General features: G+C 29.6%; 2 protein-coding genes across 3 annotated transcripts; both read right to left on the bottom strand.

Annotated features, from left to right (window-relative positions):
- Positions 1–3,352: 3,352 nt before the first annotated feature.
- Positions 3,353–11,070, bottom strand: LOC133812690 (probable diphthine methyl ester synthase). The gene is made up of 9 exons (XM_062246488.1): positions 10,837–11,070; positions 10,548–10,649; positions 7,916–7,978; positions 5,249–5,501; positions 5,025–5,149; positions 4,448–4,677; positions 4,312–4,351; positions 4,022–4,113; positions 3,353–3,897 (listed from the first exon to the last, which is right to left on the bottom strand). Exons 4-9 carry the CDS (start codon positions 5,396–5,398, stop codon positions 3,677–3,679), a joined length of 858 nt encoding a protein of 285 aa, XP_062102472.1. The 5' UTR covers positions 5,399–5,501; positions 7,916–7,978; positions 10,548–10,649; positions 10,837–11,070; the 3' UTR covers positions 3,353–3,676.
- Positions 11,071–14,876: 3,806 nt separating this feature from the next.
- On the bottom strand, positions 14,877–19,611 carry LOC133812689 (uncharacterized). Of its 2 annotated transcripts, XM_062246486.1 has the most exons (18): positions 19,416–19,611; positions 18,951–19,022; positions 18,770–18,861; positions 18,634–18,672; positions 18,467–18,526; positions 18,108–18,182; positions 17,943–18,008; positions 17,815–17,857; positions 17,676–17,721; positions 17,255–17,348; positions 17,120–17,172; positions 16,904–16,988; positions 16,706–16,808; positions 16,542–16,634; positions 16,086–16,152; positions 15,814–15,880; positions 15,640–15,693; positions 14,877–15,301 (listed from the first exon to the last, which is right to left on the bottom strand). In XM_062246486.1, exons 2-18 carry the CDS (start codon positions 19,012–19,014, stop codon positions 15,146–15,148), a joined length of 1,257 nt encoding a protein of 418 aa, XP_062102470.1. In that variant the 5' UTR covers positions 19,015–19,022; positions 19,416–19,611; the 3' UTR covers positions 14,877–15,145. The 2 variants fall into 2 exon arrangements, with proteins under 2 accessions (XP_062102470.1, XP_062102471.1); XM_062246487.1 differs by lacking the exons at positions 18,770–18,861; positions 18,951–19,022; positions 19,416–19,611 and having other exon boundaries at positions 18,442–18,526.
- Positions 19,612–22,123: the final 2,512 nt, after the last annotated feature.

Genomic DNA, 22,123 nt, shown 5'->3' with positions numbered 1-22,123 from the left:
TTTGACAAATTATTTTTAACTACAAGAAAAAATGCTTTTAATAAGACTAAAAATATGTTATCAAAACATACCATAACATTTTTTGACATGTTAAGACTGACTATGTTATCGTAGGTCATGGTACTTTACATAACACTTTATTATTGTTATACATATGTGTTATTATACTGTCAACAATAACACACTTTCTGTGTTATTTTAATAAATAGATAAGTGTTTAATTATAGGGTTTATATCTTTTTAGACCTTGTGTTTTTTTCCATTACCTGTTTGGACCATGTGTTTTGACAAATTACTTTTTAGACCATATGTTTTGTAAAATGGTTACAATAGAACCCTAAACCCGATTTTGGTCAATATTTTCTCAACTAAAATCACAAATAATTTACCAAACTAACAATTCAGAACAAAAATAAAATCATTCTGCTTAAAAACTGTGTTGTTATATTCAATTTTTTCTTCATCAAAATTGAGTTTAGGGTTTTATTTTAACAATTTTACAAAACATAGGGTCCAAAAAGTAATTTGTCAAAACACAGGGTCCAAACAGGTAATGGAGAAAAATACTGTAATGCCCCGGATTCCCTATTATGGTTAATGGCTGGATTAGTAGGCCGGGAGGGCCATAACTGTTTAATTATACCATTAAATGTGTTTATGCATGTTTATGAGAATTATATTATTATATGATGTTAAATGCATGCATGTGAGTCCACATTGGTTTACAGGGGTATTATGGTAATTTGGCCCGTTGAGGGTATAATTGTATATTTACATGTGCGATAATGATATATTGTGAGACCACATTATAATGTGGATTGGTTCGAGTATTCCGACATGAGACGATCGTTAAATGTGATTATCGGTTTGGTCATAACAGGTTTGAGCTCGGGGCTCGGGGTGAGTCTCGGGGTGATATTAAAGGTTATAGTGTTACCAGGGATTTTAGGGTAACGGGTTATGAAATATTGGTGTTGAGGATTTTGAGATTAGCGGGAAATGGGAAGCGTTAATTATAATTAACGGGTTAAGCTAGAAGTACCAATTTTACCCCTAGAGTAGTTTGAAAGGCTTTAGATATCACAAGGGCATTTTGGTCTTTTTAGGGGAGGATATATATAAGGTTTAGTGGCTGAAGGCTGTGTAATAAAACAGTGTAAAAACAGAGTTTTGCCTCCTCCATTCCCGTACATCACCCTCTTCATTACTCCTTTGAGGTTTTGAGCTCTAGGAGTGGGATCAAGCTAAGGAAATTGAAAGGCAAGGTTGGAGCACTTGTTTTAGCTGGTGTGGGAGGTTTAAAGCTAGTTCCAAGGTGAGTTTTTACTATATATTTCAGCTGGTGCTCTGTTTTATCTTTGGTATTTAGTTCATGGTTTTTGATGTGGGAAGTGAGGATTAAAGGGAGTTCTTGGTGTTAGATGATTGGGTTTTGGTGAGGAGGTGTTATAGGTAAGGTTTGGGGGTTCAATTACATGTTTGGAGAAGGTTTTAAGATGATTCGAGGGACTGGTTTGAAGGGAAAAACGCTGGGTTAAATTCTGGTTCGTGTGTGGCCGACTTGCCATTCTGGGCTGGGCGCCGCGGCGCAGCAGGGGAGCGCCGCGGCCCTTGGCGTTTGGCAGGCAGGGTGCCTCTCTGTCTGGAGGCGCGCCGCGGCGCAAAAGCAGGGAGGGCCGCGGCCCTTAGAGCCAACTTTGCTAAAATAAGGTTTTTAGCTTGGGGATTCAAACCATAGGCCTCGGGGTTGGACCTAGTACCCGGTTGGGTAGTATTTGATGTCTCGGGGGCTGGGATTTGGTTTGGGAACCCTTGGTTATCATTTTTATTGATGAATCCTATATTTTGGTTATGACCAGGTGACCGTCGAGGAATTTAAAGGTTTATCGTTCTCAGGGGTCGTTCATATTATAATACTCACTCGAACCAGAGGTAAGAAAACGGTGTTTCAGTATAGTTGCACCCTGTATAGATATATGGCATGCATGGTTTGATATTTGAGGCATGCTGGTTGATATATGTGGACATGGATTGCATATTAAGTGCTAGTGAACGCTGATTATCTACTTAAGACACTGACTAGTCAGGGACCGACTCTAAAGTCGAGAATCATGCATTGAATGGCTCTATAGCATTAATGTCTGACCGACCCTAGGGTCGAGAAACTTATAAGCGCTTGCCTGGTCTACGACCAGATGATATTAGCCAAGGTATGTGACCCCGGTGACCGTTTGTCACAAGGCTAAGGGACGTTGTCCATAGTTTCGACTCTAGAGTCGTGAGGAATGTTATGTTGGTGACTAATCACCTTGCACCTGTCCTAAACAAACTTATAAATGAAACACTTATCGATTAAGCCCTGGTGACCCTATCGTCACATGGCTAGAGGGAGTGATGCTCATTATTGTGACTTTTGGCTATTGTCACCTATTCATTGGACTGATAGTCCTGAAGGAATAACTGTGATTATTGTTGATATTATATCATGCTATATTGTGTTTTTTTGCTGGGCCTCGGCTCATGGGTGCTATGTGGTGCAGGTAAAGGGAAGGAAAAGCTTTGCCAGCCTTGAGTGGAGAGCTTGGGCGATGTAATGTACATACAGGGCCGCTTGATCGCCACGGTCGAGGAGTTCTCAGAGAGACTAGGGGTTTACCCTATTTTTGCCGCTTAGGCCGGCGGAGTTTGTAAATTTGAAACTGTAGCGACTCTTTTGTGATACGAACTACTTGTAAACATTTTAAAAGGCTCATGAGCAGTTTATTTACTTAATGAAAAGTGCCCTTTCCTTTTTACTGGTTTTACACCTTAACCTGTTAACGACACTTAGATCACGTTTTTAGCCAAAGGACTCGGGTAGCGGGTCAAATTTCCGGTTCACCGTTCTCCGTAACTGTTCTGGGGTAGCCAGGGCGTTACAAATACAGAGTCTAAAAAAGTATAAACCCTTAATTATATTATTTATAGTCGATTATATAACACATTTCAGTACTTATAAATTTGTGTTATACTACACTTTAGTATAACACATTTTTTGTGTTATATAATGAAATTTGTATAACAAAATTCTTTACTTATAAAAAGTGTTATTGTAATAGATAGTATAATACATTTTTGTTATTATTTTAATATTTAGATAAGTTTAAATTCTCATTATATATTCATTTATATAACACTAACTTATTCTATTATATTTTTATTTTTTATTTATATAATTAAAATTAACTTTATAATATATACTAGCATCATCAAATGAACTTAATTTTCAAATAAAAACATTCAATATTGAATTAATAATCCACAAATTAGTTTAAAACATTCAACACCGTCATCAACAACAAAAATATTCAAATAGTCTTAAATATTCAATATATTGAAAAATTAGGCCTTTCAGCACAAAATATTGAAGAGTTTAATTTTTTACATAACATCAAAATTTGAGTAGTTGCACACTCCTTCAGTACCATTTGATAGGAAAAAAACATGAAATTGAAGAGGTAACAAACAATAGCCCTTTCTTAGTGTTAACAAAAGAGCAATGCTCAAGAAAATATTCAAAAACACATGCGATGCCTATGCCGATTTAAGTAGTGTTGAACACCTTAATCTACTTTAGCAAAACTCAAATAATATTAGATGAATTCCGAACACAACCTTACTTAAAGGTGTGCTTTCATTACGATGTCCTGTCATCTACTTGCTCCAGATTCTCTTTTCCCACTCTGTAGAAATCCAGCATTTCTTCTTCCACTGGATGGGTATTGCCTGTTATGACAAGACAGTGAAGAGGAGCTCCAAAATCTATCAATTGAAGTTGCTTCATTGTACCAGCCACAACGATCTGATCTTCAGATCCAATTCTAGCAAAACCAACACACTCCGTGTCTTCATTGTAGACTGCAACGCAACATAATACAATAACATTCAATGTTAAATTGATAAACTAAGTCTGATTTAGTTCTTTGAAATTCAAAGGTAAGACATGAGGGAGTCATAGAGTAATAGTAGTAGTTATCATTACCAGATTCTACTTTTGCTTGCACAACTTCCAGGAGCTGCTTAATGGCAGTCTTTATTGTCATGTACCTAGGTGGTTCATACTGCTTCTTCCCTCTAAAATTAAACAAGAAATACATGGAGAAGGCATTAGTTGGTCTTGCAATCCAAACAAAAGAAATTGGTGAAAATTGCGTTCTTTTGATAATTCTTTGCAAAATGTCATTCCAAACAAGATGTCGAGCATTTTCGACGGCTGTGTTTGAAATGGTTTTTTGTACAATAAAAAAAATGATCAATCACTTGAAAACATACCTGCATAAAGATTCCAGAGAGGGTTCCTTCACACGAATATCTGTGATAACAAAAGTAAAAAGAAATGTTTGTGTTAATAAGAATCTCAGATTTTGCAACTCTTATCAGACTCTCAGAGAACCTTGTCTCACCTCACCTAATAAGCAGAGAGTATGTAGACCAAGATTCCGGTTGCTTTGAATTTTCTCATAGAAGCTGTCTGGTCTCCAGGTTTCAGTAAAGAATGGTATTGACACTGTCTCTCCATAACGGTAGAGCTGCAACCCACAAATTCCAATGGCATTCATCACCGAAGCATTGTGTATTACTTTGACAACAATACCCAATTTCTTTGCCCGAACAACAAGATCAGTGTGAGTTGTTGCTCTGAGTAGGAAATCCATATGTAAACATGAGGAAGAATAGAGGGAAATTTAAGTAAATTGAACAAAGAATCGCATGTATATAAATGTCATATTTGGAAAGTAAGATTGAATAAAGATTAGAGAAAAGTTTGAAGGTCTTTCAAAGGTCCTTGTGCAGCTAAGTAAGAATATTTATGATCACAATTAACTTCTTCTACATATCCATGGAATTTGAGATGGCCCAAATCAGCAATGCATATATACATACATGTAACATTCATCTAATAAGGAAGAATTGATATAATTTTTAATATAAACAAGAAAAAAAAATCACAAAGAAAAGCAAAACAGAAAATTGAACGAACATACCCAAAAGGGTCGCCAACTACAAGGAAAGCCACATCAGAAACACGAGAAGCTGAGAGTATTTCATCGGCTTTTTCCTCAACCATTTCTCTATCGGCAAGAATCACTGGCCTTCCATAAAGTTTTTCCTGACCAATGAAAAAATAAATTAATCAATAAAGTTGTTAGCTTTGGAAATTGGTGCAAAAGAAAGTAACCAAATTGAAGAGAAAGAGAAAGAAGTGTACCAGGGTAGAAAGGCCATCTGAAGAGATACCGAAAGAGAGAAGAGAAGTATAAGCTTCGATGTAGACCTTGTCGCATTGCTTCACTGCCTCTAAGCCTCTAAGAGTTATGTCTCTCTCGTCACCCAATCCCAATCCCACTATGTACAGCATCTCTCTCTCTCTCTTTCTCTCTCTCTCTCTTCTGCTAAAACCCTAGCTCGATTGCTCTGCTTTGAAGCTAAGAGCTGAACTGCAATGAAATGCCACTAAAACCCTGCCGGTGCCAAAGAATTAAAAAAAAATTCTTTATTCATGAGAATCTGCAGTATGTTGTTTAAAAAATGGCTAAACAAAAACAATATTCATAAAATATAACTACGAGAATCTTATTCTGTCCTAGCCTGTTCCTTTTCCATAAACACAGACATATATATAAGGGCTGCATGCATTTAATCATGTCTTCTTGATTGAGTATATTTCTATAAATTCATAGCACTACACCAGTTCCTAATAGTCCAAACCAAAGAATTCAAAGTCTGTCACAAGTATCTATTATTGACAAAAAAATCCAATTTAAATTCAGTAGTTATCAAATGTTTGGTAAAGGTGTATATTATGTGTGTATTTTACGATGCATAACCAAATTTAATATAAGTATTTAATATAAGTGGGCATATTAATATGAAAATACCAACAATCAAACATTATTGGACTTTGTTAATAATGATCTATGATCATTCTATCTCACTCTCAGAATTTTCTTTTTGATTTGGCGCAAGATTTAACAGATAAAGTGGGGCTTGGGTTGGGATCATAACATTATAATTGAGATCTTGAATATTGTATTCGCTGCTGGACTATATACAAAATCATTAAAAAGCTATGAATATTTTATATACAACACGTATGTAGTTTGCAGCAATATACTATCATTGAGTTATAATAAACAAAAAAATTAATACAACTATATTGTTTGCTTCTCAACACTACTGAATTTACACTATGGAAATTAATAAAAAAAAAAGGTCCAATCTCCACCACTTTCTGATTTATTTAAACTATCAATTGAATTAAATGACCATAAAAAATAGAGTAACAGAAGAGAATAAAAGAGAGAAGAAACAAATTTGTTAATTTCATTAATGGGGTTGAAGCTATATAACTCTTTATGGCTGTTATGGTGTACACAGAGGCAAATATTGAAGAAAAAGCAATTAGTTTTTCAAGAAAACTTTAATATTATTATGGTTGTGGCCCTTTGGAGTGGCAGATCAGTGGCCTTAAGTTCAGCATTTTTTCTTTCAAACATATCCTTGTTGCTCCCCACCCTAACTCACTCTTTCCTATTTATTTTATTCAAAATCAAATCAGAATCAGAAAAGAGCCAGAATCAGAATTCAAAAGAGCAAAGGCAGAAAAACTAATCCAAAAACTTAACCATCTTGAAGGTCAGATTACAAAAACACTAGACGTACAAGTGAGCACTTTAAATTGCCAATCCTATTTGCTTTTAATGTCTATATAGCTAGTACTTTTGGTCTAATTTTCTTTTCTTCGTCTTCTTTTTATTTTTATGTACAGTCAAAACAAATAAGGGAACTTGATCTTGCTAATATACATCTGCAACTTGAGGACACAGAACCATATTCAATCCATACTGCTTTAGAGGTGAGAGAAGTTGAATTAAAAAGTCTACAAGAAGTCCTAGATAGGCTTTGCTTTGGAGATAAATCATATGAGACAGGAGCTATGGAGTGGGGTTGTAAAATAGAGTAAAAACTCACATGTCAATTATAGCAAAGTGTAATGAGATATGGAAGAGGGAGTAAAGCGCATCAAAATTCTACTCTGCTAATACCATTAAAACCAAACACATAAAACACTGTCTCTAAGAGAAACACATAAAACACTGTCTCTAAGAATCATTATTAATTATTCATTTATTTTTATTTCTGATTATAAAAATACAAAACATAGGGAATTTATAGATAATTACTAATATATATATATATATATATGATGAATTTTCTAAGAATATAGTCACTGGTCTGGTCTTATAGCAATGATATATAAAGTAATCCATGGTCAAAATTTAATGAACAAGTTAAATCTGATTATTATTTTGCTAATAAATTGAACCAGTGACTAATACAATTTAAAGAAGTACACATATATACTAAAATGATATAGTCCCATCATTTTTTATGACTTTGCAGTCAAAAATAAGAAGTTGAATTCAACTGGGAGGTCAGAAACTCTGAACTTGGTAAATTGACTAGAGACCACAATAAAACAAAACTCATCAACTATTATATTATTGACCAGATATAATAATATGAGTTTGAACGATTCAAGGACTCCCCTGTTTGGTCCATATTCATTTATCAATATTTCATGTGGAAAAGAAGAAATAGATGATGTTCAATATGGCTGGAAAAACATGGTTTGAGGTGGCTTTAGTGACGAGAATTGTTCAGAATCTCTACAAAGGTATCTCACTGCATACATCACTCTATTATACTTGGATTTTCCACATGCATAGCAATCTTTCATTCATGAATACATGCATGATGGATGGTTCTTATTTTCTATACAAGCTTCAAATAATGTATGACATATATAATGATATGTATATTCAAAATGACAGTGCTTCTATGCAAAACATAAACTAGACATAAGTGTACTTACTTCTCATGGAATATGAGAATTTCTTACAAGACTTCCATGATCCAAGATTCGTGGAAATTGAACCTACAAAAACCAAACACATCAAAGTTAAGCCAAGAGATAAAATAAAAAATAAAAAATATCCCAAAACTCAAAGGTAATGTGAAATAATAGATAAAAGTGGAAGAGCCAAAACAACAAACATTATGAGACAAAATATATACACAAATCTTAGATTTACAGTTTTTTTATATTTGAAATAGAGGGGGATCCATAACAAGAGCAAAAAATACATCTAAGTACAATATCTGTGAATGTAATGAACTAGCATGAGCTTTTTTTTGTACCTTCAATACAGGACCAGAGTAAGAGAACAGTATAACCAGCCTAAAAAAATTCAAAGCTCCACAGATATACAATATATAAAGTCACTTTAAATAAATTCCATAATCTTTAATATTGTCTTAGTTTAGACAAAGTTCAAGCAAGTTTATTTATTCTCCAGAGCCACAAACAGAGAAAAACTAGGTGTTTTATATAGGAGCATTAATTTAAAGATCCAATCCTAATAATACATCAAATTATAACATAGACAGAGTATCCTTAGAACACTTGAAACTATTTGCTAACTAACTTATGGTTTGGTTTTACAATTCTCAACCTAACTTGCTTATTCCCACCATCATAACTAGGATGCAAGTTAATGATATAGCAACTAAAAAAACAATAACCTTTTCAAGCAAAAGTTTGTGCAACCTGTTTGACTTTGCTATCAAGGTACTCAGTGCATTCAGTACTTCAAACTACGGTTACATATTGAAAGATTAAAAATTTAAATATAAATGTAAACATAAATCTAAAAGGGATTAAATAGACCTTGTTAAACTAATATTCTAGAGGCAAACACAAGTGCAAAACAAAGAAACAAACCTAAGCAAAAGAAAAGACACAATAATAATTATTAGATATCAATTTATAATCCAGCTATTCGATAGTCAATTACAAACTAAAATGATATTTTGTTAATAAAATAATCAAGAAAAACTATGTGCAATATTAAAGTAAAAAAATATGTATGTAACTTGAAAACAGAAATATCAACACATTTAAAAGGTAAAATATTAATTGTTTCCCTCACCAATAAAATTTCAGGAGCCATGCAGGTGGTGGGACTGAGGTACACGCAACACACACAATAGACTGGGAATCACTAGTAAAAAAATATATTATACTTTTTTGAACAAAAGCAAAGCCCATATATGATGCAAAAATATACTATACTCAAACTAAGATATGGACAAATGAATATTGATGTTCAAATTTGTTTACAAGATTATACGATGCAAAAATAGAAATACCAGAGTGATAAATACACAAGGTGAGGAAACTTAAACAACTAAAATAATATTCATTCTAAACATGCTAGCTTCTTCCATTCTTTTAAGGATGTAAAATTTGAGAGACCTAAAAAGCAAGGTTAATGCATGCGTTAATTTAGATATATGTGGTCAAAAGGTTGAAAAAAAAAGTTCAATATGTCATATAATTAGACAAACAAAAATACGTTAAATTATAAAATGCATTCAACATGTTATTTCATAAAGAGTCATTGTACACATAGTCAAAATATTTTGTATAGCATGATCAGGTGCCAAGTCTTGCACATTATTTTGTCTAAAAGCAAGAAAGTCATTATAAGGTATGAGCATTGAAAAAAGAGAAGACTTTGTTCTAAAATTACGTGGTTCATCTTTATAATGCATGAAATATAATCAAGAATAATGCATATGCAATTTGTGGTTCATTCATGAAATGAAAGATTAATTCATAAGAAAGTTCCATTAGAATATTTGTATTAAAAGTAGTCATCTTTAGTAGCTATACTAGAAATGGTAACTTTTTAGGACAATAATAAAAGATAACGGTGGTGTTAAAGCAAGATTACACAGTGCGCAACTCCCATGCTTACACATATATATGTTATATATTATGTGTTTCAAAATGGCTAATTGTACAACTACAAATAAGAATGAAGAATGAAAACAAAAGAATACTGATTCCTCAAACAGATGGTATGCATCAAAACTTTGAGTATACTTTAATGACTTAATAATAAGAAATATGTGTTCATGTATACATGTGTGAGAGAGAAACAGGGGGAAAATGATAGAGAAGTTAAACAAAATTTACTTGCAACTAATCCAACCACAATAGTAATAAATTTATTGAGATTAGCTTATGGGACACAGTAACAATAAAAATGAAATAGTAATTATCATAATATTGTACAAATTAAAGGCACCAAAATCACATTTTCGTGAGTCAAATTTTGTGATCAATATATGCAAGGATAGTGAAATAAAGAATTTGATCACTTGATTGTAGAGTGCAGAACAATAAAATAACAGATCTCATAAATTACTATAAAGTAAAAAACAGTTTAGAATCACAAAAGAATACAAGATTTTGATCCAAGTAGAAAAGTTTTTGGTCACAACAAACCAAGTATTAATGATACAATAAGAAATATTACTAACTATCCCTAATGAAAACAGAACATAGAAATTTCAAGGTAAAACCAAATCAATTAACAGCAAAACCCACATACAAATATCCAAAATAAAACAGAAGCTACAACAAAAGAGCTCCATACCGTTTCCTTCTAGGTCTCTAGGGGTTCACTCCGTTTGGAGCCAAAACATGGGGAAAAGTGGCGTAAGAGGGAAGTCGAGTGGACTTCACTCCTTAAATTTGACTGCACAGAGCAAGATACGAGAACCATTTAAACAAAAAGAAATAAATAAATTGCTTTACAATAATAAAAAAAAATACACAAACCAGGAATTGAACACCCATGGCACCCCGTCGCACCACCATCCCCAGCCCACGCAACCAGGTCGACGTCGACAATAAAACAGAACGAGAGAGAGAGAGATCTTTACCTGCACCAACGAGTCTCCGAGTCCACGTCGTCGAGCCTCCGGCAGTCCCGCTGAGCCTCTGTCAACCCCGTCGACCTCCACCGTGGTTGAAGCCTCGTATATCCCCTCGCCGTCGTAGTTGAAGCCCCCACAGCTGCTGGTGTTTCGAGCAGGAGAGAGAGAGAGAAGGAGAGGGAACGGGGAAGAGTGAGAGGGGCGAGCGGCTTGGAAAGGAAAGAGATAGGTTTTCATTTGACATATTTTGTTTTGGGAACAATAATTCATTTGCCATTTTTTTTTTAAAGATATTTTAGGTATTTTAGTATTTTTATCTATTATAATACTTTTGCAATTTGTTATAAAAAAGGGATTTTTTTGTGTAGTTTTGGAGCTGTATTTTTTTAAATAATTCAAATAGATCATTAAATTTGATTTTGGCCAAAAAAATTTGAACTAAAATCATAAATAATTTATCAAACTAATAACTCAAAACAAAAAAAATATACTCGTTCTGCCTAAGGATTGTTATATTCAATTTTTTGTTCATCAAAATCAGGTTTAGGGACATATTTGAACTATTTTACAAAATATAGGATCCAAACAGGTAATGAGACAAAACACAGGGTCTAAAAATATATAAACTCTTTTAAATATTAGATAAATTGTTGAAAGATAATAAAATACACTAACATTTTATAGAGTAAAATTATATATATCTTCTATATAACAGAAATTCTTGTTTTTAACGATTTGTTTTGTTATTTTTAACGGAATATTCTAAATATTTAACATGATATACTCTTAAAACTAACTAAAATTATATATTTATTGATTATATTAATATAAATTCAAATATTATAAAATATCATTATTATATTAATATTTAATATAAGACTGCATATATATAATAATTACTAGATACAAGCAACGTGTAATATGAAATTTTATTTATAAAATTTATTAATTATTTTTATTAAATTTATATTAATGTCATATAAATTTCAAATAAATATCTTATTTTAATTAAATAATTTATTTATTTTTGTTTAAGTTTATGTTTACTCTAGTTTTTGAATTTGAGAATGACAACAAGATATTATATATTATATGTTTAATGTAATATTAAATATTATACATAGATTTTAAATTTAAGTTTCTTGCTATATTTTTTAAAAAATAATTTGTTGCTAAGTGAAAGTAGATTATATTATATGTTTAATATGATATTATTCTAATAAGTGAGTTTAAGTTTAATTAAATTTTATTTAAGTTATAAAACGTATGATTTTATTATTTTTAATTAAATAGTATTGTATTATATCTCTTCTATATAATAAGTGTGTAGATAACGAAAATTCTTAATTTTAACAGTTTTTTATTTTTTTAATGTTAACTTTAACGGAATATTCTTATATTTAATGGTAGTTTGTAAACACTTAAATTTAAATAAAATAAAATAAATAATTAAAAAAATTAAAATGTGATATTTTTTAGATATTTTACAATGAAAATTATTTTAAAATAATAAATAATTAAAGAAAATAAAATAAGATATTTTACAATGATAATTATTTTAGAATAATAAATAATTAAACAAATTAAAATATGATATTTTTTAGATATTTTACAATGATAATTATTTAAAAATAATAAAATCATACGTTTTATAACTTAAATAAAATTTAATTAAACATAAACTCACTTATTAGAATAATATCATATTAAACATATAATATAATCTAATGTGAATTATCAACAAATTGCTTTTTTTTTTTTAAAAAAACTAGCAAGAAACTTAAATTTAAAATCAATGTATAATATTTAATATTACATTAAACATATAATATATAATATCTTGTTCTCATTCCCAAATTCAAAAACTAGAACAAATATGAACTTAAACAAAAATAAATAAATTATTTAATTAAAATAGGATATTTATTTCAAAATTTATATGACATTAATATAAATTTAATAAAAATAATTAATAAATTCTATAAATAAAACTAAGCAAACATGCATATTGCACATTATTTGTATCTAGTATTATTATAATAATGATATTTTAAACATTTAAATTTATATAATTAATAAATATCTAATGATATTTTTTAATATTTAAATTTATATTAATATAATTAATAAATATTTAATTTTAATTGATTTTAAAAGTATATTTTATTATATATTTAAAATATTTCGTTAAAGTTAACTAAGAAAATCGTTAAAACAAAAAAAATTATGTTATTTACACTAGAAGAGATATTGATGATTTCAAAGTTAATTATTCGTTATTTAAAATAATATTATAATGCTAGCTAATTTTTTCTATTTTTATATATTTATTATAAATAAATAATTATAAAAATTCAACTAAGCTTAACAAAATTGAATGTTAAAATGAAGTCTTTATATTTATTATCTCAAAAACAAAAACAAAAGAGAGGTCTCCTTAAAGTTGGAGCACTCACAACAATAAATTATGTAAAAAGATATGTCTTCAAGATATAAAGAAAAATTATCAAAGAACACTCCATCAGTAGTGTCTTCTTCTCTACCTTTATAAAAAAAGTATTCAATTTTAATTTTTTTTTTTTTAATAATAGTGTTGTTTGATAACACTTAAAAAAAATAGTTTTTTTATTTAATTAGTTAAAAATTTGACAATTAAACATAAAATGTATTTGATAACTCTATTTTTATTTATTATTTTTTTAAATTTTAATTAAAAAAAATTTCACTTTTAAATTTTTTTTTAAACAATTTTCAATTTTTTTTTCTTCTCTTCTTCAAATCAACACATCATATTATTAAACAAAAAATAAAAATATAAATTATCAAACACGTTTATTATTTTTTGTTTTTAAAAACAAAAAACAAAAATAGTTACCAAATATATTTTTATTTTTTAAAAATAAAGAAACAAAAATAAAATAATATTTCAATTTTTGTATTTTTGGGTTTAAAAAATTAAAAAACAAAAATTTTACCAAACGGGTCAAATATTTTTCTCCTTTTGGATGTAAATTGTCAAATAAAAAAAAAAAAAGCTTTATTGATGTATTGTAAATAACTAGGTAAAAGCAACGTGCAATGCACATTTACTTAGTTTTAAAGTTGTAAACATTGTATATAATTTTAATAAAAACTGGTTCACTATCTTTTTGAAAATATATATTTTTATAATCGAATGAATTATATTTCTACATTATATATAAATATTTATATTAATAATCTTTACATATATGATATCTAAACATAACGTTGACATAGATATATATTTACATGATTACATAATATATATATATAATAGAATAATATTTAAAAAGAAATTGATAATAGAAATAAAATAAGAATAGAAAAAATCATAGTGTAGACAGTAGTATATATGCATAAACTATTTTTAGATTTTAATATATCTCGCAATGTCCTTTGATGAATTTGATGAAGAAAAAAAAGCTCCAATAACTTGATAAAAACAAACTATCACACGAATTTATAAGATAAAAAAAATAATGTATATGTCTTTATTATTTTTAAATAAATATGATTTAATTATTTAAATTATCATAAAATATCTTATTTTAATTTATTTATTTATTTATTTTTGTCTAAGTTTATATTTGTTCTAGTTTTTGAGTGACAACAAATGATTATATATTATATGTTTAATATAATATCAAGTTTGATTAAATTTTATTTAAGTTATAAAATATATGATTTTATTATTTTTAAATAGTTATCATTGTAAAATATCTCAAAAATATCTTATTTTAATTTGTTTAATTATTTAAGTTTAATTCATATTTACAATCTACTGTTAAATATAAGAATATTCTGTTAAATATAAGAATATTCTGTTAAAATTAACTGAAAAAAATTAAAAAACCATTAAAACCAAGAATTTCCGTTATCTAGACACTTTTTATATAGAATAGATATTGAGATATTGAGATAGAAAAGCCATTTGGAGTAGTGTCGGCCAAGCATAAACATGCTAATTTGGAGACAATATAAATTCAAAAAGAAACACAACAATAATTTGTTAAAAATATAATTGGTAACAGCTGTAAATTCAAAGACTTTATTGCCAAACTCAGTTATCATTTTTTTTTGAAAAAAATATTTTTTAATCACAACAAAATTCAGAGTACAACCCTCCCAAAAACCCTAGTTAAACCCTATAGTGAATGAGCTCCATTGATTTTTCCAAATGCTATGCAACAAGGCTTCAACTACAAGAACTTCTCAAATGAGTTTGGATATTACATAGAGAGCAGCACACTAGCATAGCTAGGCATATTTCTTTTCTATTGTATTGAGTTTAGTTTTAAATTGCACCATATTTCCTTTCACTTTGTCTTCTTGTTCCTTCTTGAGCAGAGGCAGAGGCAGAGGCAGGAGGGCGTTCCCAAGAAGCTTCACTAGCATAAGCACTATTCAAGTCTTCTGTTCGCGTGTAACCTCGCCCTATTCCTCCACCCACCTATTTTTCATACCAACAAATTTCACCTTGTTAATCTATGTTTTTGACCAATCTTTGGAGTTGGATCTACCAGGGGACAAAAGTTGACCCCTATTATCTTTCATTCATTCCAATTCTGCAATAATATACCCTTTTGTTGCCAAGATTTGGTAACCTACTTTATAGCTTTAGTATTATTGATTAATTATTCTGAAATTTAGCCACATTATTGGTTATCCTATCCAAGAAAATTCTTTTTTTAGAATACAAAAATAGTACCAACTTAGTTAGCCATATGCTAAAATCTCAGATAAGTGAGACCATAAAAATACTATATTTTAATGGTGAAGTATGCTAACCGTTTCTAAACAGGCTGATAGAATTGTCATGCCTGGCAATGCATCAGTTCCACGCTGCATATGATTAAAAAAACAACAATTAGTTAATTACAAATGAACATAAAAGATTATGAACCCCAAACACTGACCTCAGAAGCTTTCAAGGGAAATAAAGAAATAAAATAAAAGGTTTACCTGGTGTTGAACTCGAGTTTTGTACATAAACCCTCCACAACAGAACAGAGTTGATAAGACTATGAATCTGTCCCAAGCCAGTACATTCAAACAGAAAGATCGGTGAAATTATTAACATGCCAATCAAGATATATTCAGTTGAATGTAAGGCAAATCAATAGAAAGTGCCTCTTTGAAATAGATAACGTAAGGAGTAGAATGCATTAACTGTTGTAGCTAAAAATTACATGATGAACAATTTTTTATTAGTATTAATATCAAATTGGCCATACATGCAGGATAAAACTCCAAATGTAGCCCATCCTCTTGTAACATCTCCAGCTTGATCCTGCCTGAATTCTGCAAAAATTTGAACAAACCAATAAAGTGTCAGCTGGCAAATGGAGATAAATTGAAGTAAAATATGAAAGTGGTTTTTTGTATAATCGCATAATTGATAATTCTACTGCCACTAAGCTAACAATTATTTATTTTGCATTCCCAATTATTTCCATTCTTCATTCAAAGCAGTCATAAAACAAATATTCTAGAGCAAAAATTGGCTACCCTCTAATAAGTGTGGTATTATAGAAAAAGGGACTAATTTGTTGTATCTATAGGCTCTGTCGATATACTAAAATCGGTACTTTTTCTTCAAGTTTACACAATTTGAACTGCTGCTGATATTTTGCCATGAATTAGAGTGTAAAGCTTATTGAAAGCAGTTTTCGCAATGAATGCAAACATACCACACATTTTAGTAAGAATGAACTGCACAGGTTCATAACCCTCAACTGGGATAGTGATATTAACTTTGTATGGACTATCACGAGCCTTCTCACCTGAAATTTAAAAGTCAGAATTTTAGTGAATGTTAATGAATATAGATAGCAAAACAAGAATTGAAGCCTACATCTCCAATCTATGGCCAACACTGTGGGTGACAAAGTTGTGGGAGGTTTTCCAGAAGTTCCTGAGCCTGATAATCTGACCTCAAGGCCATTGTCAGGGAAAACCTGAGGATTGTTGTTTAAACAGAGATTAAATATAAACATATCATTCAATTGTTAATTTTTTTTTTCAAATACTAGATTTATGGGTACCAAACTACCTCAACAATAGGTTTCTGCACCAAAGTTGACAGGGAAGCAATTGCAGTCATGTATAGGGCAACATGAGCCTGTTCAGTTGCGAAGCTGCATAATATAGAAAGTATTGGAAGTAAAATTAAAAGAATGCGGAGCAAAATAACTCACTACTAACTGAGACAGAAACAATGAGAAGAAAGGTGAACAAAGCAAATCAATCCACGGTCCAGTATTCATACCTGAACTCATGATGAGACTCTTCAAAACCCAACTGAGTCATGCCATCATTGACCTACATGTTTGTAAAGGTTATCTTAATTCATATTTACTTTTTATAAAAGCAAAATTTTGGATTGCATGAAACATATCCTCACAATTTCCCATGTTCGTGGATGGAAGCCAACCGTGAAGCCCTTAAATACTCGCGGACCTGGTTTCCCACACGGAATGGCAAGATCAACCAAAACTCTGAGAGGATATGAACAATAAAATTTAATTAATTATCACCGTATTCAAAAATAGCACATGTATCACTCTTACTAGCATATTTTCCAGAAGAGAAAACATTACATCTTTCTTTCTCAAAGCTAAAAGAAAGAAACTTGAGAATGAGTTTCTTTAATTTAGATTTAGTTTTTTTAGGAGTTTTACAGAAGATAGCTTTGCATAATACTAGCTGTGTATGCATTTCTGTTAGCTGTAATATTGGTTGATACAAGTCTACAGAAATTCTCACAATGTTCATTATAAGAGATCTTTCCTACAAAAATGAAAATCAAGGCATTCTAAGTAAACCTGCAAGTAGATTCGTAAGAGATATTGCAGACGCATCCAGGTAAACCTGAAAACACAAAATATAATAAAAACCAGTCTCGATTCATGAGTATAGAGACAACACAAACCAGATAGTAGTAAGTAAATATCACTCACAAACCTTCACATTTTCCATTTGGACAAGCCCCGCATATCACATTTACCTGAAAATAATGCAAATTATAAACAAGTGTGAGCACATTGAGAGTGGCAAAGACTGCAAAAATGTTCTTTGACGTGAAAACCAACCTGTGCTGTTCGTCCCATCTTATCATAACTGTCCTCGCACTGTCTCAGGTCTCCATTGTAAAAGCCCTAAAAAGTTGAGAAACTGAGACAGCTAAGACAATCAGGTTTTCAGATTGAATATAAGAATCTCCTGAATAGTACAGTTCAGAAACAAAAAGAGCTCACTTGAACAAAGTCAACTTGTCCTGCAGCAGCAACGAAGTAGTTAAGCTTATCAAAGCGACCAAAGTCCACATATCCCTGCATGATTATGGTGAAGAATAAAAATAAGAAGTGTTCACAGGACTGAAATTCAATGAGGTGCACGCACTGCACGTGTAATAACATTGTTCTAAGATTATTTGCAAGAAAATGAGCTATTAATTGAACATTTGTTTGTATTAAATAAATATTAGATCATTTCATATGCAAGTGAAGTGGCTATACCATAAACAAGTGATATCAAATACAAGATGTAAAATTTAAACTATACAGAAAGAAAAAAAAAACAAGAAAGTACATGAGAACATGGTGACATTGACTACCGTTTGTGATCTAGTTTCCACATCTTTACAAAATCGAACAACCAAGTCTGCGCCATGTCCCTATCAAGACAAACTCCCATGTTAACATCAAAGCATAACCATCTGCACGTATCAATTTCACAATGAATTTCATTATTATAAGAATAGTTTTACTTATTTAAGAATACCTCTGCATCATATTCGAAAGCATGTCCAATCCAACTCGTCTAGATTGCAGTTAAGGAAATTAATTTTAACAAGAAAAAATCTACTGAATGCTAACTTTTTCTAATTTATAACTAGAATTAATCACGCAAAGGATACAAAATCCACAATTCGACTAGAGTTATTGATAACGTAGCAATTGGAACTCGGAACCACAACTGATGCAGCTCTTAACGCCTGTGATATAATAGCTGAAGAATAATGCAGGAAAAAGCGTTTAATATACATAACAAATGTATAATTTACATGCAAATTTGAAACAATTAGGCAAAAAATTTACCTGTAATTATCACAAACCAGAAATGTAAAGCATGAGAGCTCAAGCAGCATTTAAGCCTCTGCATTTGGCTTCCTATGTATCAAATGTAGAAGAAGATTGTTAATTCTCTATTATTTAAGCAAAAATTGAATAAAAACGACCGCGATTGATTGGTTTTCGGATCTAACGTTTAACAAAAGGTAAAATTTTGAATTTCGATGGATTCCAAATTGGAATTGTGATTTTATAACAAATCTGAGAATATACAAATAATCGTATCGATGCTTTGGGGAACCAATTCAACCAAAAATTGACTTCACTTTTCCTATAAAAGAGAAAGAATGCTAACAGGATTTCATTTTCACTTGCAAGAGTCTAAGCTCAGTACTACATTTCTAGAATATATATAAATATATATATACACACACATGTATAGATTAATCAAAAGATTTATGGAAATGAAAACTAAAGAGTAACATAAGATACCTGATTAGGATTTAGGGTAGAGAACCGGAGAAGTGAGTTGGCCGGAGGAGAACCCAACTAGAGCAGCGTTAGGTTCTCTGTGAATTTGATGAAGAAACGATAGCTGTACCCGTGAATCGTGATTTGTGATTTTTGACGAAGAAGATGACCAAATCGAACAGAGACCATCTCTCAATGAAATGAAATAGTGTAATTTACATGAAAACTTTATGAGTTATTCCTTATTTGCATTTAAGTCCCTAACTAGTAAATTTTGACAAATAGAATCTTAAAAGACTATTGCTTCTCATTTCATCCTTAATTCTCAAAATTAGTAGCACATAAAATATACACCAAAAAATTAAAAAATAATAAGGCAATTTTGTTTGAATTTTGGATTTTATTGAAAAAAAAATTATTAGAGAAAAGAATGGAAAAAATGTAAAGAATTTTTTATTTTGAATTTTCTTCTAGAAAATAAATTTTCAATTTTTTGTTTGAGTCCAAATATGAAAAAAAATGAAATTATTTGGAATTCTTTTTTTTTTTCCCACAAAAAATTAAAGATCCAAACAAGTGGAAAGAGTATCAAACATGCTAATTTTCACTCACAATGGATGCTCTACTCCATTATTTAAAATACCTCCTCAAAACACATATTTTTCTATTGAATAAATAACATTTTTGCCCCCGAACTATGAACACTGTATGATCGTGCCTCTCGAATGATTTGCGATGTTAAAAATTCTCCTCGAACTATGCACGTTACTGAAATATGTGAATTCTGTTAGATTTCGTCCTAGGTGGCTAACAGATTGATGATGTAGCATTTTGTCTCTTGATGTGGCAGTGCCATATGTAGAATAATTAGAAATTTTGCCCCCTGAACTTTGACCACTACCAAACTATATCATTTTTATTAAGACTACTTTTTTTTTTTTAAATCATTTTAAAAGATTAAGAAAATAATCAACACTAAAAGTTTCAAATTAATTAAATAAAATTCAAATACTCAAAAAATAAAAATCTAATTAATAGCAAATAATTTTTTTTTTTACTTTTTCTTTTCTTTTACAATATATATGTTGATATAAAAATTAAAAAATAAATCCTAAAACAAAGTTTTTTCCCATTTGTCCTCCTCTTAAATTAAAATTTGTATTTATTTATTTAAGTCTTTTGTCCACTTCTTTAATTAAAAGTTTTTTCTTTGTTTTAGTATTTATTTTAAATGTTCATTCTAAAATAGTTTTAATTAATATTGTTTAAGAAAAAGTAAAAATGAGTTATTTGTTGATAATTAAATTTTTTTATTTATTAAGGAATTAATTATTATTTTTAAGAAAAAAAAAATTTATAAAAGGGATATAATTTGGTAATGGTCAAAGTTCAGGGGGCAAAATTGATAATTATTCTAAACATGGCACTGCCACATCAACAGACAATATGCTACGCCATCAATCTGTTAGCCACATAGGATGAAATCTAACAGAAATCTCATATTTTAGTAACGTACATAGTTCGGAGGGAATTTTTAACATCGCGAATTATTCAGGGGGCACGATCATACAATGGTCATAGTTCGGGGGGCAAAAATGTTATTTATTATTTTATATTTTACCTCTAAGTTTTACATTATACCATACATCAACTTTTCTATATATTTATCTATATCATTTAAATATTATATCTTTAAACATATTTTATTAATTAAAGTAAAATAAAATAATTGAAAAAGAAAAAAGAAATAATAAATATATATACTAAATGGGAGAGAGAAAGTTTATAAAGAAAAATAATAATATTAAAATATTATATAAATGATATGTAAATGTAGATATAGATTAATTGAAGTTTGTGCATAGCTATTATAAATATATGTATAAAGGAGCTGATTGAAGAAGTTTTTGTGAGTTTTAGCTAAATATTATAGAGAAAGTATATTACAAAATACATCACCAAAACATATTTTTTTTTATAATTTACCTCAAACGTATACATTATATCATACATCATATTCTCTGTTTTTTCTCTACATCATTAAAATATTATATTTTTAAAAAATATTTTATTTATTTTAAGAAATAAAATTATTAAATATAATAGTATCGCACTCATATATATATATACAAAAGTTTATAAAAAAATAATAAAATATTTATAACTTGATGAATAGTGTTTCACTACATATAGAAAAAGACTATTCATTTAGGTAAAAAAATATAACTTTACATCACCCATTGAAAGATTATTTAATAATTTTTTTTCTATATTATAAAGAATTAGACATTTTACTACCTCCATTGGAAGTGCTCTAAGCCAATATTTTTTGGATTTATAAATTTTGGACCTAATCCAAATTTAAAGCAAATTTACTATAACTTAAATCAAACCATATTTATAAAAATACCCAAATTATAAGTTAGATAAAAACTATAATTATGTTCTACTTGGCTATCTATCTTGACTCTTATAATTAACTTACTTTTAAGGGAAAATACACACCAAATCACACTAAGGAATAACTAAGTGTAAGTTAATAAAAACTGAAGGAACACCCTCGTCGTTAGCAAAGAAGTGAGAAGTCATATTAGTACGAGTAATGATATGTACACTCAAATATTACATATAGTGATATGACATTGTTTTTAAAACTGTAGATTATAGTTTAAATAAATGTTATTCGCTAATGTGTATAATATTTGAGTGTACATATTTGAGTATATAAT

The sequence above is a fragment of the Humulus lupulus genome, chromosome 1, assembly GCF_963169125.1.
Source record: "Humulus lupulus chromosome 1, drHumLupu1.1, whole genome shotgun sequence".
NCBI lineage: Eukaryota > Viridiplantae > Streptophyta > Magnoliopsida > Rosales > Cannabaceae > Humulus > Humulus lupulus.
The sequence above is the reverse complement of the archived record's forward strand: the minus strand, read 5'-3'. Positions and strand labels throughout refer to the sequence as shown.